General features: G+C 37.0%; 3 protein-coding genes across 3 annotated transcripts; 1 reads left to right on the top strand and 2 right to left on the bottom strand.

Annotated features, from left to right (window-relative positions):
- Positions 1 to 789: 789 nt before the first annotated feature.
- On the bottom strand, positions 790 to 1970 carry LOC110900496. Its single transcript, XM_022147383.1, has 2 exons — positions 1959 to 1970; positions 790 to 1866 (listed from the first exon to the last, which is right to left on the bottom strand). Exons 1-2 carry the CDS (start codon positions 1968 to 1970, stop codon positions 790 to 792), a joined length of 1089 nt encoding a protein of 362 aa, XP_022003075.1.
- Positions 1971 to 5442: 3472 nt separating this feature from the next.
- LOC110897486 (OVARIAN TUMOR DOMAIN-containing deubiquitinating enzyme 4) lies at positions 5443 to 10343 on the top strand. The gene is made up of 6 exons (XM_022144231.2): positions 5443 to 5575; positions 7086 to 7549; positions 7662 to 7783; positions 8123 to 8163; positions 8534 to 8632; positions 10071 to 10343. Exons 2-6 carry the CDS (start codon positions 7132 to 7134, stop codon positions 10240 to 10242), a joined length of 852 nt encoding a protein of 283 aa, XP_021999923.1. The 5' UTR covers positions 5443 to 5575; positions 7086 to 7131; the 3' UTR covers positions 10243 to 10343.
- Positions 10344 to 11291: 948 nt separating this feature from the next.
- On the bottom strand, positions 11292 to 15339 carry LOC110897487 (FT-interacting protein 3). Its single transcript, XM_022144232.2, has 2 exons — positions 15148 to 15339; positions 11292 to 13810 (listed from the first exon to the last, which is right to left on the bottom strand). The coding sequence occupies exons 1-2, from the start codon at positions 15163 to 15165 to the stop codon at positions 11465 to 11467; spliced, it is 2364 nt and encodes a 787-aa protein (XP_021999924.1). The 5' UTR covers positions 15166 to 15339; the 3' UTR covers positions 11292 to 11464.
- Positions 15340 to 16521: the final 1182 nt, after the last annotated feature.

Raw genomic sequence — 16521 nt, 5'->3', positions numbered from 1 at the left:
GGTTTGTTAAGTCAATATACTATACGGTCTCGTCACTTTTGTGGCGAGGGATGCTAAATACTAGTGGACACTTTGGGTTTAGACGTAATGTTATGCATGCTAGTTACCTTGTATACAAATTGCCATGTGGATTCGAGTAAAATGCTTTATACTTATACTATACTATTTAGACCTTGTGTACTCGCCTTTGCTTTTGCATTGAATTTTATTTTAACATGTTACAGGTTGATGACGATGATGCTATGAAATGACGTAGCAATGATGCCGAGATACACATATAGACGTTTAGGTTTAAATGTTGTATCAATTTTGATTATGTTGTTATGTATTTCTTTTGAAATTGTGGTCATTTGAATTTCCTTGTATTGTTGACAATTTGGTTTATGAAATGAAATCGGTTTATTAAATATTGACACAAGTAGCGTTATGAAGTCTCTTACAATCTAGTTCGTCTCACTCCGATGTTTCCGCCATCGGTTGGGGTGTGACAGCCTCCGCGGCCCGCGAGAGCCCTAAGGGTGGCGGTAGGTCAGGTGAGTCATCAGTGGTTTTAACGCGTGGCGGGACACGTGGCACGATGTGGCTCCGCCACTTAACCTCGAGGTCGCGCCCCGCGAAGGATTAAGAACAGTGTGTCGCGCCCCACGACAGACTTAAATAATTGTTTTTATTTTATTTTTAATTATATAAAGGTACTTCGGGACCGTTTTTCGTATACGGGGTGAATTTTAGGACATATAGGGGTATTCTAAATATATTAGAGGTGCCGGAAATATTTTTGGAGGGTTGTTATAGTCTAATACCCATCGATTCCCCAAAGTGGTTCCTAAAAAAGTTCAGAATCTCCCTTTTAACCATTTCCGGTTTCGAGACCCACGAGCCCCCTATCATGAGCCCTGGAATACCGTTCTTCTTCCTATTATTACATAATCTGTGGAAAAAACTTGAGTTTTCGTCACCATCAACCGCCCACTTACATCGAGACTTTTGTTTTGAATCCATGATCGCCCACCATTCACGTTCCTTGATATTCTCAATGCATTCCTCTTTAATCCACTCTTCCTCTTCGCTAAGGTCCCTTTCCTCACATAACCTGTCCAATGCGTCCAATTCTTCCTTATCTCTAACCATATCTTCCTTCTCTTTATTCATCAGATCTTTCCTCCAATCTTTTATCTTGTCTCTAATGAATCTTAATTTCAAAATCAGCCTAACATCGGGCCGGTCTGCCACAATGTCAAAAGAATTAACCGTGTTTTCCACCACCTCTTCAATATCGTCCCTCTCAAGCCAAGAGTTAAAAAACCCGAAAGGCTTAACTCCAAATTTTTCTTTGCTAAAAATCAAAACAACCGAGCTATGATCCGCATGAATTCTAGGAAGAGCTCTCAAACAAGCATCAGGCCATTTGTCGAAAAAAAATTTACACACCAATATCCTGTCAATCTTACTGATTTTGTTTGAATTAGGAGCCATGAAGGTAAAGCTCCTACCTTTCATGTTATATTCGATAAGATCACTCCTGTCAATGAATTCATTAAATTCCTTGGCACACGCGCTGTTAAAACGAGACTTTTTTCTTTCCTCCCGACTTCTCACAGCGTGAAAATCTCCCAATAAAACCCACATACCGTTCCCCGAGTTGATTACTTCCGATAAAGCTGACCATAAAACTTTTTTATCCGACACCCGCTGAGGAGCATAGACATTGATTATGTTAATGATCAGGTTGGAACCCACCAATTGACCCCAAATATGAAGAAAGTTTCTATCCTTTGACATCCCCTGAGCCCGGAACAAATTAGGATCCCATATGCTAACCAAACCTCCCGAACGACCCGAAACCCCATTATTTAAGCTGGTGAACTACACAGGCTTATCAAATTTTATTTAAGCCCACTAAATTTAGTCGAACAAACCTGAAACCCCATTATTTAATTGAACAAACTTGAGCAAACCTGAAACCCCATTATTTCATAGAACAGACCTGTTTGTAATTTGATCTCTATTGCGAACCCAAAGTTAATGAAAATGTTGCATAGTTAAGCACTTGAGCTACTGGCCAATTGGAAAAATATTAGACTTTGGTAATGAAGTGGCCAATTGGAAAAATATTAGACTTTGGTAATGAAGTCGATGTGAATATGTTCTTGGAGGAAGGAATGATCAATTAATGGGGGAGAAGTGATGAGAGATAGAGAGGAAAGAGAGAGAGAGGAAGGAGTGTTTATATATATATATTTAATTTTTCAGTGTTTTACAAATAGTCCCTTAATAATAATTTATTACAAAATAGCTCCTGAAAGATAAAATAACAAACATGCCCTCATGTGCAAGTCACATGACCATATTTAACAAAAAAAACTGAGTGAGTTAAGGCTAAATGACATAACGTGCAAGATTTTGAAACGTTAAGGACAAAACTCATCAAATTTAAAGGCAAAGGACACCGCCTGCAATTTGGTACAAACATAAAGGACAAAACTTGTAATTTACTTTTAAAGTAACTTTTTCCCTTTTCTCACTGTCACGTATCTTCATGTATAAATGTTATTCCACAACCGTTGTTAAAGGTACTAAAAGCAAAGTATCCAAATCATTTGGGGTGGTGAAAGGTAGTTCGAAGTACCCAACTCACTTTTACCATTTTGAACTACATGGTGATGCTGGAGGGTTGGCGCCCACGTAACCAAAAACCGACAAAACCGATTTCACGACCTGGCTACAACCTAAGTACTCTAACGGAGACCGGCCACTTACTAAATTAACTAAAGTGAAACTAACATTCAATCTAAACTAAGATTACAATTTTTATACTAACATAAAGAGTAAATTACTTTTTGAGTTTCTATATTTTAGTAGTTTTAACCACTTGAATTCAAAATAAAAAAGTTTAACACCCTGAGTTCCTAACCGCTCATTTTATAACGTTTTGAGTTCAATTTTTTAACACTTGTACTTTGATTTTGGACTCAAGTGGTTAAAAAAATAAAACGATTAAATTACAAGTTTTGTCCTTTATGTTTACATCAAATTGCAGGCGCTGTCCTTTTGGCCAAAAGTTTACAGGCGGTGTCCTTAACCTCTCAAAATCTTACACGTTTTGTCCTTTAGGCCAAACCTGGTTAGAAATCTTAGTTAAAAACTGTTATGTGCAATGCACATGAGGGTAAAATGGTAATTTCCCTCTTAACCCTTTAAAAAATAAAACAAAGATCTTTCATTCTCTATCTCATGAAGATGTTGCTTCAACACTTTACTCTCCAAACCAAACCCTTCCAGATTCCCTTTTCACTTTCACACATCTCTAATCTTTTCCTCAAAAACCCAATCAAACTTTGCCCAAAAATCTTCATCTATTCCAATTAAAAATGTCGATCAACAAATAACCGGCGACACCACCGATGATCGGCAAGATCGGCCCGTACACCGTCTTTGTTACACCTCCTCCTACACCAAAACCCTCATTCGAATCTTTCTCCGGTTAAAACCCAGCAGCTGATTCAGCCACCGCAGCCCAAATCGGCCCAGCCGGTTCAGTATGACAAGTCCGGTTCGGGTTATGATTCGAAATTCGGGTTCTTTTGGGATGCAGTTGCGATTCAATCGATTTGATGTTTGATGTTCAAGGGCGGTGTACGGACGTGCAGCTCCGCTTCCGGAAACCACATCTAACACCGCTTCAACGATTCGCAGTTGTTGATGATATTCTCTGGTTTTTTTATCTACCTATATGCCAACATTACCTTATTAGTAATCACAACTCATAAGTAATGTTCAGTAAATACATTCAAGGGTAAAACGGGCATTTATGATTTACCACATCTAACAACAAAAACAATTTTGTGACTTTGTTCTGTAGATCTTTTTTCTCAGAAGCCGAAAGTTCACCGGAAGAGCTAGTAGTAGATTCACGAGGGTGGTGATTTAGGGGTTTTGTTTATGAACGATGGTGGTGGTTGTAGATGGACGCTTATGGTGGCGGTGATGTGTTGACGGTGGTGGAGAGTGGTGACCGTTTCAAGTGGTGTTGAGTTTTTTCCGGCGAAGCTTTTGTGAATAGAGAGTTGAGAGAGAGTGAAGAGAGAGACAGAAGAGAGAGAGAGAGAGATAGACTGAAAGAGAAAGGGGATATAATGTTTTAATTTTTTATTTTTTAATTAAATAGATAAAATTACAAAATTACCCTCATCTATCTTCTGAAATCACAAAAATACATTTATTTAACAGAAAAAAATAACTTGGTTTGCCCTAAAGAACATAACATGCAAGATTTTGGAACATTAAGGACAAAACTTGTCAACTTTTGCGCTAAAGGACAGCGCCTGCAATTTGGTGTAAACCTAAAGGACAAAACTTGTAATTTACTCAAATAAAACCTACTAGCTCAAAACGTTATAAAATAACCGGTTATGAACTCAAAACGTTAAACTTTTTGATTTTAAAGTAAGTAGCTAAAACTACTAAAATATAAAAACTCAAACACTAATCACTTTTAACAAAAAGTTCGTTAGGTTGCTTAAATCTAGGGGTGAGCAAATTAACCACCATAACCGATAACCGAACCATAGCCGATATAACCGAACCACTAATAACCGATAACCAATATAACCAACGGTTATGGTTATGAAACTTTGTATAACCGCTCAATCAGTTATGGTTATGGTTATGGTTACGAAGCTTTGGTTAACCGATATAACCGAAACCGAACCGAACTTGTAATGTTAACTTTATATAATGGATTTGTGTTTTACAAAACCATATAGAGGGTTTTTACTAAGATAAAAGTATCTTAGTAACAAAATGATCTTGATGTAGATGCCATTTATTTTGATAAAGAACTAAGGTGTTATGGCCATAATTTTTTTTTTGTTTGAGAATTACCTTATTAAAAAGAACCCCAAATCGGTAGTTTAACCAAAAAGTTTAGTCTCCGTTATCTTATAAAATAGGCTCAAACTAAGTTCAAATTGTGCACAACCCTATTTATTTCAAACCTTGCTTGGTTACTTAACCGAAATTAACCAAAACCGAACCATAACCAACTTCATAACTAATTAACCGTAACCAAAGTTTGGTTATGGTTATAGTTACCAAAACTCCATAACCGAACTAGCGGTTACGGTTATAGTTAATAGTAAAAACCGAACCAAACCGACCCATGCACACCCGTACTTAAATCTATATGAGTTCAGTTCATCCACCTGTAAACATAAGTATCTAAGGACATGTTTGGCTAAGCTTATTTTGGAGCAATTTATAACTTATTGACTTTTTAGAAAAGTAAATAAGTCAGGATGAAGTGACTTATTTACTTTTTCCCTTCGTATAATAACTAACCCAAACACCTTTTAACTTTTAAGAAGTAAATAAGTGAATAAGTTGTTAAAATAAGCGTTGCACTTTTAAAAAGTAAATAAGTGAATAAGTTGTTAAAATAAGCGTTGCCAAACATGCCCTAAATAAAAGAAGCTTCTAGAGGGTTCTAGCAAAGATGAGATACATCCCAATCTCCATTAACGTTTCCGATACTGTAAACTTTCAATTCTTCTTCGAACTCTTCAACGTTCAACAGGTACATTCCTCTTCAATTTTCCCCAAAATTTGTACATTTTCATTCGTGTTTCACTGTGAATCTTCGAATCATCAATTTAACAGTTATCAATAAGTTCGATGAAGAATTAGGTTATGATTTATGAACATATAATTGCGTGTCGAATCTACTGTCTGCACCACTGATTTGTGATGGATTGGATATATGCTTTGAATTGGAATAAACATGTCACTGTTGTTGACCAAAGTTGCTTCTTATTTATGCTGTTTTATTCTGATTCTGTGTGTTAGTTCTATCTGAAGTGATAATTATCCGAAATTTATACATTTGGATGTGTTTTAATCTATGCTGGCCTATATTTGAGATATAGATTATCGCGGTGGGATTTCGATAATTTTAATTTCATGCAGAATTTTTATATATATAAAACGTAAAACATATATAATATTAATATTAATAGTAATACTAAAAGTCAAAACTCGAAAGTGCCAATATTTGAAACAAGATCTAATCGTAAGCCATGAAATCTTCGGAGTCCACACTAACCAAGGTATCCAAAATAATGGTCAATAGCGCCGATAATAGCGGTTCCGCTATTCTGGACCGCTATTTTGGAAGGCCCGATAACCACTATCCCACCGCGGCCTGTATGTTAAATTAGATATGGAGAATGATGAAGTTTTGATGGGTTGTTGGGGATACAATTTAGGGCCAATGTATGTATCTAAATATGGAGAATGATGAAGTTTTGATGTATTAATAGTTATATATGTCGACAGCTGTACGACATCTTGTTGTATAAAACTAGTGACATGTTATGTAAACAAGTATAATTGACTGTTTATGAGTTATGGCATCTACTATATGTATTTTACAAGATTATCACTAGGGATGTTCAACGACCGTTGAAACTGACCGAACCGTCCAAACCGAGCTAAAGTGGCCGGCTATGTTGTCGAAAACCCAAGGCGCACTCCAGGCGAAAAGGTTGAGCCTGGAGCCCGGAGCTTAGGCGCTTAACAAAGCGAGGGCTTTTCTAAGCTAAGCGCGTAGTATAAAATACCATTTTTAGGAGTCTTAGACATGTTTTAGGCTTGTTTAGGTTGTTTTAGGTTGATTCGTCTTATTTAGGAGTTTATTACCATTTTCAAAAACTAGGTTTCACGATTAGTTTATGGTCTGGAACTGGCCGAGATTCTAATAAAAACTAAAAAAAGTTAACCTATATAGTTTTGATCATAATATAAATATAATAAATTATTTTCACTTATACGAATCTAACAATCATAACACATATAAGTACTTTTAGTTATAACATGTATAGATTATATTAATCAAGCCTTTCATGTCCGTAAGTTTTTTTTTCCTTACCCTTTTCCGTAAACCCTTTGATACTTAAAAGTAAAACGTTAGGTCTTTTTTTTGACATTGAGTACACATGTATTAATTTGCAGACAGTGAATAAATTTCATCACTTTAGGCTGTTTTTACTTTATCTCCATTAATCTAAATCATATACTATTATCCACAGTGATCCAAGTGTCATTACCTACAATAAAACCCGGATTCATTACACCATGATTGCTTGTTCTCCCATTAAAACCTGCGTAAAGCACATGATCGGTCCAAGCAGGCCCCACCAAAAGCTGATACCTCAATCTTTACCATATGCATATCTCTCCCTTGGTTTTGCCAAACCAAATTACGCTACAAAAATAACCACCGGTCAGTCATTGACCATCAAAAGTGGTATGCATTTAGTTGGGCTCCACAATATGAATATGAGGTCTTTAATCCCCAAACAAAGGATTATTTCAAGAAAGAAATGGAGTTTGGTATCCGGATCATGGATGCAAGGATGTACCTCGGCGGGTCTTGTTATCGGATTATTTGTTTGTAACTCAAGTACTGAAGTTGAACCTGTACACGCTGAAGTCAAAGAGAATAATAAACAATCACATGGAAAGCAAGTTTACATTGACTATTCAGTTATAGGTAAGCTGGCTAATGGCCTAACGGTCAAAATGTCAAATTGGGTCGGGTTGGGTTTGGTCCAATTTGGTTAAATATTTTGTGTTTTATTTATTTATTTATTTATTTTGTACAGGGATACCTGGGGATGGAAGATGTTTGTTTCGTGCTGTTGCTCATGGAGCTTGTGTAAGATCGGGGAAACCTGCTCCTAATGAGAGTCTCCAAAGAGAGTTAGCTGATGAATTACGTGCTAGAGTATGTTTTAAAAATAATAGTATTTTTTAATGTGGATCTACAGGCCGTTAGTATATTGAAACTATTTTATATGCCACCCAAGTTTGTATTCGGTCTCATTTTCTTGTTGCTACCAAATATTGTTATTTCTTAAGTAATACCTTCAGAGCACAGTACCCCCCCCCCCCCCCCCCCACCACACACACACACACTTACACTTGTGTTATCACATACTCATAAAATGGGAAATGCTTAATGTAGAATGTTGATACAACTAACAATTCTGATTCAGAAACCGTTTATATTTCTTGCGGATGCACCTGGTTTTATTATACTGAATTAATATTTACAATTTTTTAGGTAGCGGATGAATTTGTTAGAAGACGAAAAGAGACAGAATGGTGAGTTGTACTTGTGAAAGATTTTTTTTTTTTTTTTTTTTTTTTTTTTTTTTTTTGCTTGTACCTTTACAATCATTTTGTTGTGCCATTCAATCTATATTTTCTTTTTCATTTATTTATTACCTGCACAATATGATCTAGTTCTAATATGGAGTTTTTGTCTAAATACTCGTGGAAAAGGCTATCGGTGTTAATAAATGACTTTTTCACTAAAAATGAAGAGATATGAAGGATTAGTTTTACTATACGCAGATTAAAATATTTCGGTGGTATGCCTACATGTCGTTTGTGATTACTCATATGAAAGATGAATGTTTTTTTAATAGGAGTTGTATATAAGTAATTATTAATTGCATTTCACATAATTCAGGTTTATTGAAGGTGACTTCGATTCATATGTGTCAAAAATAAGGAAGACACATGTATGGGGAGGTGAACCTGAATTGCTCATGGCTTCTCATGTTCTCAAGTAAGTATCTCTCTCTCTCTCTCTCTCACACACACACACTTTGGGGAAACTAGCAGTTAAACCTCACATGTGTATTAATACGCGAGCGCTAGCAACACGTATAAAAGAGCAAGAAAAAGAGATAACACATGATTCTTACGTGTGATTAAGCTACGTCCACACGGAGCTAGATAGGGTTTTCTATAATTTTCAATTATGCTACAGGTTTACGGTCACATAGATATCATATATATAGAGGCCTATTAGGGTAATCCCACGTAGTTGCTTGTTCTTCAAGTAACTAGCTTTTCAAGCTGCCTTTAAACCGACTTGTAGAATGTGGCCTAAAGTTCCTTATGGGTCAAGCCCGTAGTTCTAAACCAAAGCCACACACCCTAACATTGTCAATATGGTCAACCCTAGTCCACAACTCAACAATTTCCACTTGGAGGCTGATTATCAAACCATCCGTCTATAGTTGTTAATAGCGATTAGCGGACGATAACGACAAGTAACCTATACGCTACGTAGCGATTGCGATGAAATAGCGGGCGCTATTTTATGTTTTGCGATACACCAGAAGAAAATTTTAGAAATATTTTATATGTATATTATATCCAAATACGGTGTTTCTATACATATATTTAACAAAAGACCTACAATCCAGCTATTGTTTATGTATATTTTATCGCTATTTATATTAAAACAAAAAAAAACCTGATATTCCGCTATTTACTCGCTGTGGAGGCGCCAAAATCAGATAGTGTCATAGCGATGAATGAGTGATTTGCTACGCTATTCGCTATAGCGTTTGCTATGAGTGCTATTAACACTCTTATGTAGTACATATCCAACTGACAATTGTTCCCTTGATTGTGAACATGTAAACTGTAGTGCTCTTACCCAAATCTAAACAACCACCAAAAATTCGCATGTGCAAAACCTTAATAAATAAGCAAATGTTGATAGTTAAGAATTCTAGACGTTTGGATAACGATTAAGCTAGACGTGCAGTATTAAGTATCCAATAAATTCAAGAATCATAAAAACCTTGTAGAAATCGATTAACCAACATAACAGCTAAAGTAACCCAACCGCAATAAGTTATATATTAAAATCAATAGTATTTGCAGGATTTTAATGACCTTGTTTATGTTTATCATATATGATATTGATTATTTTGCCCAAGAATACAATACACAAAATCGCTGTTAAATTACTAATCATGTGATTTGTCTATAAACATAAATAAGTAGAACTGATTTCTTATATGAAAGCCGAAACGCTGAATTTGAAGCCCTAAATGAAGGATTTTGGGCTTACATCAAACGATATAAATAGTTTATCGCATACAATGACAAAAACATCAAATTTCGTTTTTTATTATTATTAGTCCTACTTCCAAGGTTTTGCATAAAACATTATATTTATGTTAATATATTTGCATATTCTTATGCAGGATGCCAATATCTGTTTACATGAATGATGAAGGTTCAGGTGGCCTTATATGTATTGCTGAATACGGTCATGAATACGGGAAAGAAAATCCTATTAACGTCTTGTATGACGGGTTTGGTCACTACGATGCTCTACATGTTCCTAATAAAAACGGTTCCCGGTCTAGACTATAGAAATTAAACTGCAAGTTTTGTTATTACTAAATTGTTGTATTAACCTTTACAGAAAATAAATGAAAAATAAAATAGCAGGTTACGACTGATCTATTTTGCCCTCAGCAAAGATTTTACCATTTTTTCGTACAACTGTGAACCCGTTATCAGGGAACACAAAGGGCCTCACGTCACCTGCCCCCAGCAAAGATTTTACCAAGCAGTCGTCTATAAAGGGTTGCTAGATTCGAACCTGAAATATTTGCCAGATCAACTTCAAACATAATGTGCATGCCTCTAATAGTGTTGTGGGCCCATGACACGTGGTTGATGAGGCATACTAGACGCGGATTATGATGACTCGGTTGGACTCTTAGAACTTGATTAGGAGATTTTGTCTCCTTCCACTGTGTCGATGTTGAGGGAGTGCTTATCGAAGAAGTTGTACGTTGTTTGTTTTGTAGTGAAGTTTAAGTGTGAAATCCGAACTAGAGTTGACAAAATGATCGGTCAAATGGGTTGGGTAATTGGTTAATACATGTTCAGTTCGGGTTGAACCAAAGTTCGCTTGTATGTACAACAAATTTTATTAATATTTCTTTTATGTATGATAAATGGGTTAGCACCGCGACAATTGTTTGTGTCCACCACATGCTTGTTTTGAGCCCGTTTAGACCTGAACTCATTTTGCTTGGAATTTATAACGACCCGAATTCATCTTGCTTTGAGCCTGAATCTACCCCACCCGTTCCACCACGTGCTTGTTTTGAGCCCGTTTAGACCTGAACTCATTTTGCTTGGAATTTATGTCGACCCGAATTCATCTTGCTTTGAGCCTGAATCTACCCCACCCGTTCTGAGGCGAAATCGATAAAAGCCCGTTAAAAATGTAAGAATATATATTGGTACTCATTATCATCTTGCACTTTCAGTTAACAACCATCCATGTCGAATATCCAATGTCCCAAGATCAAAAACTGCATGATATTCGACAGAAAATCATATTATCTTGAACAAAAAAAAAAAAAAACCAAAATCTTGATGATTCTAACAACTGATATACACACTCAAAACCAAATTCAAACCTACCAAGCTGCAAAGTAACCAATCATAATATCCACAAAACACAATACAAACACTAGTATTAAACATTGTACCATCATAAACTCAGTTCTTTTACACCTATGTTGATCCAAGAACACATCAAGAGAGAAAATCTTTGACAAAAGTCATCGTCTTTTTCTCATAGCATGCAGTCGGTTCTCGCGGGTAATCGTCTAAAGAAGTTAACTGGCACCGAAGGTAGCTTATGACGAAACCTCGGGTGTCGCAAAACATAAAGCCCCGTCAGAATAGCGACAACTTGAAAAGGCGTAACATAAAGAACAATAGCAGTAAGTAAACAAAACGTCACAAAAAGTGACGTGGCTCGCGGGTCCCTCCAACTTAATAGGGACTGAAACCGTTCTCTTTGAGTTGCCATATCACCAACCACGGTTTGCATCCGGCCCATGATACTTCTGAGCCGATCATACCGCATTCGGATGATATCAGGAGGTCGGGAAGTCGGGAACGTGTCGAATTCTTCGTCTAGTTCATCGGGATGCACGTTATCAGCACATGAAATTCGGGTTTCCATATGAGGGGGGTTTCGGGGCCTCCATCGGTAGTACCAAATACCGATCAGGAAAAGGTAAAGAAACACGGTTGGGAGAATGAGTTCGGGGTATAACACGAGTATCACGAAAAGAACGTGGATTAGAACGGTTGTGATCGGGTTTTTCCAGTTGCAAATATGATTGAACCATCTCCCGATCGCGACTAATCCCCCCAAAACCGACATCATTCTCAAGAAGTTTGCTTTACTTCTTCTCATACTCCACATATGTGACCCGACATCGAGCATATACTCGACAATCTCTTTTCGTAAAGGCGGTTCAGCCCGGCTCAACCTCATCGACACAATCTGGATCGCTTGGTGTCTCAAGCTATCAAGCTGGCTCACGGTTAACGGGTAAATGTAATGCATTTTCGGTAGTAACGGTTGCGAGTACATATGCATCATGTTCATCAAAGATGAACACGTAAACCGAACCGCTAAATGAATCTCACCCATTTTCTTAACCCCGGACGGGTGCAAAACTAAAAGCGGGTACGAATGGGTGTAAACGCGGTCCGTTTCAAGGGTCGATAAACGGATCCGAACCTTACCGATCCTCGAGTCACGGTTCCCACCGGGCTTATCTTCGCCTTGTAAATGACAATTATCGAAAACCCCAATGGTTATAACCGTACACGGGTCGAAAACTTCCCATGTGTATTGCTCATTCCATTTAGGTGTAGGACTATCGATTATGGTTCGGGTTCTGACCCATTTGGTACCGTACTTTGCTACACAATAAGCATCGGTTGTAGCCCGTCCGTCTTTCGTTTTCATAGGTGAAAGCCCGTTCGCACTCAAGATTCCAACCTCGAGCACACCGATACTGTATTTCCATAACTGTTTAGCAGTCGGTCTAAGATCGCTACTATAATGAGTCGATTCATCAAGAACATGGTACCCGCCTTCCAAACAAACTCGCAAGTGAACCCGACTAGCGAATTTAACTTCTTTTTTCATTTCACCTTCAACCATAACATGTTTTTCCAGATTAAACCATTTCGAGTTAACCGCTCTATGGTCTAGTCTCCGGTCAACATATTGTAACGGGATCGCACACCTTCCAAGAATCTCGTCCTTATTAGGCCCGACCCGGTCCTCTACACTCAAAATCAACGGTTCTTCAAACGGCTCCGATGCCACAAACATCAAATCTTCGTTCCATAACGGGTTTATCGTCTTGCTAACCGAAACCCGAGTCTTCAAAACATGATTCCCGAGCATAGCTTTTACATAAACCTCGGGGAACCGTGTCTTATCATTCGGGATCAAATCTTGGGCCTCAATCACATTAACTCGAAGATACCAAAGTTTAGGTGATAAGTACACTTTCGACTTGATACTAGCAAGCCCGTCCGCACTAGCCCCGACAGCATCCGAATGCCACGCTTCCGAAAACGCTTCATCCGCTTGCGTACCCCACCAAACCGCTAACATAAGCTCCCCTTTAAGTTTGTCTCCTTTCCGGTCCGCTAACTTGTACCATTGTGGCGCTAATGGGCTATCGGGTGGGACCCGTTTCGGGATCTCATTAAGATCGAATAAAACGCCGCCTATGAAATCATCTTTTACAACATCTTTATCTTTTACCACAACCTCGAGCATAGTGGATTGGATTCGGTCTTTAGAGAACGAAAACACTTGGTTCCATTCCGGGTTTGTTTTCTTTTCGAAATGGCGGGTCGTACCCTTGTAGTTACCCATTCGGATCTCCACGTACGGGTCGCAGCTGCCCGTTAGATCTTTTCCGGGTAAATCTTTGGCTTTGACTACACGGACATATAAATATTGCATTTGTTCAACAAGATCATAGGTGCTAGTGAGCTTATCGTGTGCGGTTTTACCAACACCGAGGGCGGGTTTGGTCTCTTTGAGCGAAAAATCTTCATTCGGAGGGCGAGTCATCATCTGGGGTGGTTTATTCATCATCTGGTGTTACATAAAAACAAACAAAAAATGGTTAATTATAAAAATTGGAGGGAAAAAAGATCTAGAAATGAATTTTGAATTTTTAAATGTAATAAACAAATCATACAGAAGGTGTTCGGATATGCATTTTGAAACAGGTTATTGATTTTTTTAAAAAAAAGATCCATTAGTTCTTCGTTAATATTCTGAACTCCGATATTTTTATACGTATTTATTGTTTTAAATAAAATGATTTTTTGAGTCATCTTCCGCCAGTTGTCCGATTCAACCTGTTTGACCCGTTTTCATCTATCTCCTTGTCAAATTACATAAATGTTCGAAACATATTTTAAAAACAACTTGTAGCTACCTACATTATAGCCTAGTGACATTTGGGGGGTGAGATAAGCCTTAGGGACTATTAGGTAATGGTTTCGATTCAGGGGGTTTTTCCCCGATTTATTAGGTACTCAAGTGATCCAATGTTGCAGTTCAAAAAAGAAAAAAAAACACAATTTTTAGTTATCACAGTTATTTAACACAAACAATTGTTTTGAGACGGTATAAGACAGGAAGGTATGGTGAGGGTCATCCCCAAGGGGATGGGCTGCCACGTAGACCGCCACGTAAGCGGGTGTGAGGATGGGCCTAAAGGGGATGGACCAAGGGGTGGGATGAACCCCTTTATGTATATATATGTATGTATCTATAGGTTTATGTGAGAGGAGGTGGCCCGGCGAGATCGGTTGTGGGCGGACGAAGAGGACGCGGACGGTCCTAGGGGGCCGGTGTGTAGGCCCGTCGCCGGCCCGGGACGCCCCTAGGACGTCCCCCATACCGACCAGTCTAAACATACATCCAAACACCCTTAAACTTAGATCATGTAAAGGTTGAGCATGGGTCATTTCGGTTATTGTCTAAAAACATACCAACAGCCAGTATTTCAGCTTTTAGATTTTCGTAACCGATCGATTTCGGTTACAAACGGTATGTTTAATTCGGTTATGTGTTTAGATTTAACCTAATTTATTTAACAAATTCAATTGCATATCGGATTAAAATAAAAAAAAAATACCTAATCACTTTTTTACAATGAAGAATCATCTACAACTAATACATGTAATTTATAATTTAAAAAAATATATATATAACAAAACTTTTCCAAATTATAACACATTACTTACAAAAAAAATACAAAAATTAGCTTTAACAACAGTTTTGTTAAATTTGGTAATATACTGATATATAACCAAACGAAACCATAGTTTGATTATTCAGTTTTTTATTCTAACAACATATATACCAAAATAAAAAAAAAATAAAAACAAGTAATTAATCTTGAACAAAGTAATGACTACCTTAGAATCTGCAGACATGAATGTTCTTCACCTGCTAGAATACCATAAGAACACAAACTAAAACCCTAGGTGAGTTTTAGAGAGAGGAACAGAGGAGGTTTTAGAGAGAGAGAGGGGAAAAATAGTACAGGTGGTGAATAGTGGGGATGACTTTGCATGTGTGCTGTAAGAATCTGGGTGTGTGTGTGCATGTATCAGAGTGTGTGTTTTTGTCTTCATTAAGGTTTACCTTTTTTATATAAACTAGGTTTTGCTCGCCAGCGTTGCGGGGCATTAAGCGAAATATTTCTTTCTCATAGCATGTACGTCTGTGTTTTAGTTACTTGTACAGTTGTACATACTACTTGTAACACGATCTCAAAAAAATTACATTGAGTAAACAAAGTAAAACAAAATACTACCATACTTTTGCTAAATTAACTAAAACGATGGAAAAACTACCGCTTGGCATGACAAATAAAATTAAATCAAGCCAACCAATTAAAACAAAACACTACCATAGTCTTATAAAAAAAATATTAAAACGAATTTTATACTGTGGGCAAAATCGTAAATAAACACAAAAAAAATCATGTCGAAATGTAAATCAACTTAAGTTTATAATGACACGTAAATAAAAATAGAGACGTAAAACTCGATTAAAAAATATTTAGAAAGTTAAGGGGTTGTAAGAGTCAATGTTGAAAATTAAAGGGTAAAAGTAAAATAGAAAAAAAAATTATATAAATTATTTAGTTTTATTTGTATCAAATTTACGGTTGTAAAAGTTATAGGTTGTCCTTGAGCATGCATATTGTTTGGATTAAGTTTATGAAAATTGTGAGTTAGTAATGATTTAGTGAGGTTAATTTGTGCATGTTTGTTGTTTCAAGAAAATGTGCATGTTTGAACTTTGATTTTATGGAAAATCAAATTTTAAAATGTTACAATTGGGTTTTATCAAGGCGTAACACTTTGGGTTATAGTTAGACCATGCGTAGTGGAAGAAACCCTAACCTTAGGTGTTTTATGCCATATGGTGATTGAAGGGGTATGGTTGTAACACCCTGTGTTTTCGAATGTCAAAGTCAAAGTCAAAGTCCAAGTCAACTTTGACTTCTTTGACTGTTAATGTTTCTCTTTACTTTTTGTATTATGTGGAGTAAGTGTTGTCTAAATGAAATGATCGAATGTTTAATCAATGCGACCGATTTACGACTGTGAATATAGGAAGTAACAATGCGATAAAGTTAATCAATCAATAATCAAGCTAATCGATTCATCAAACTCGAGACTCGAATTATGTGAACCCTGGTATTGTATTACGTGTGTGTGCCTTACGTGTTACTTGTGCGTGTTTATTTATATGTTTGGTGTGGTATTCAAGCGAATCCA

This window comes from Helianthus annuus, chromosome 13 (assembly GCF_002127325.2).
Source record: "Helianthus annuus cultivar XRQ/B chromosome 13, HanXRQr2.0-SUNRISE, whole genome shotgun sequence".
NCBI classification, from domain to species: domain Eukaryota; kingdom Viridiplantae; phylum Streptophyta; class Magnoliopsida; order Asterales; family Asteraceae; genus Helianthus; species Helianthus annuus.
This window is presented reverse-complemented; position numbering and strand designations above follow the sequence as displayed.

Bases quoted from the DNA above. Each gene is read 5' to 3' on its own strand.
- LOC110897486 (XM_022144231.2), top strand. From the start codon at position 7,132: ATGATTGCTTGTTCTCCCATTAAAACCTGCGTAAAGCACATGATCGGT. The intron at 7,550-7,661 runs GTAAGCTGGCTA...TATTTTGTACAG, and splicing joins CATTGACTATTCAGTTATAG to GGATACCTGGGGATGGAAGA. The intron at 8,633-10,070 runs GTAAGTATCTCT...ATTCTTATGCAG, and splicing joins ATGGCTTCTCATGTTCTCAA to GATGCCAATATCTGTTTACA.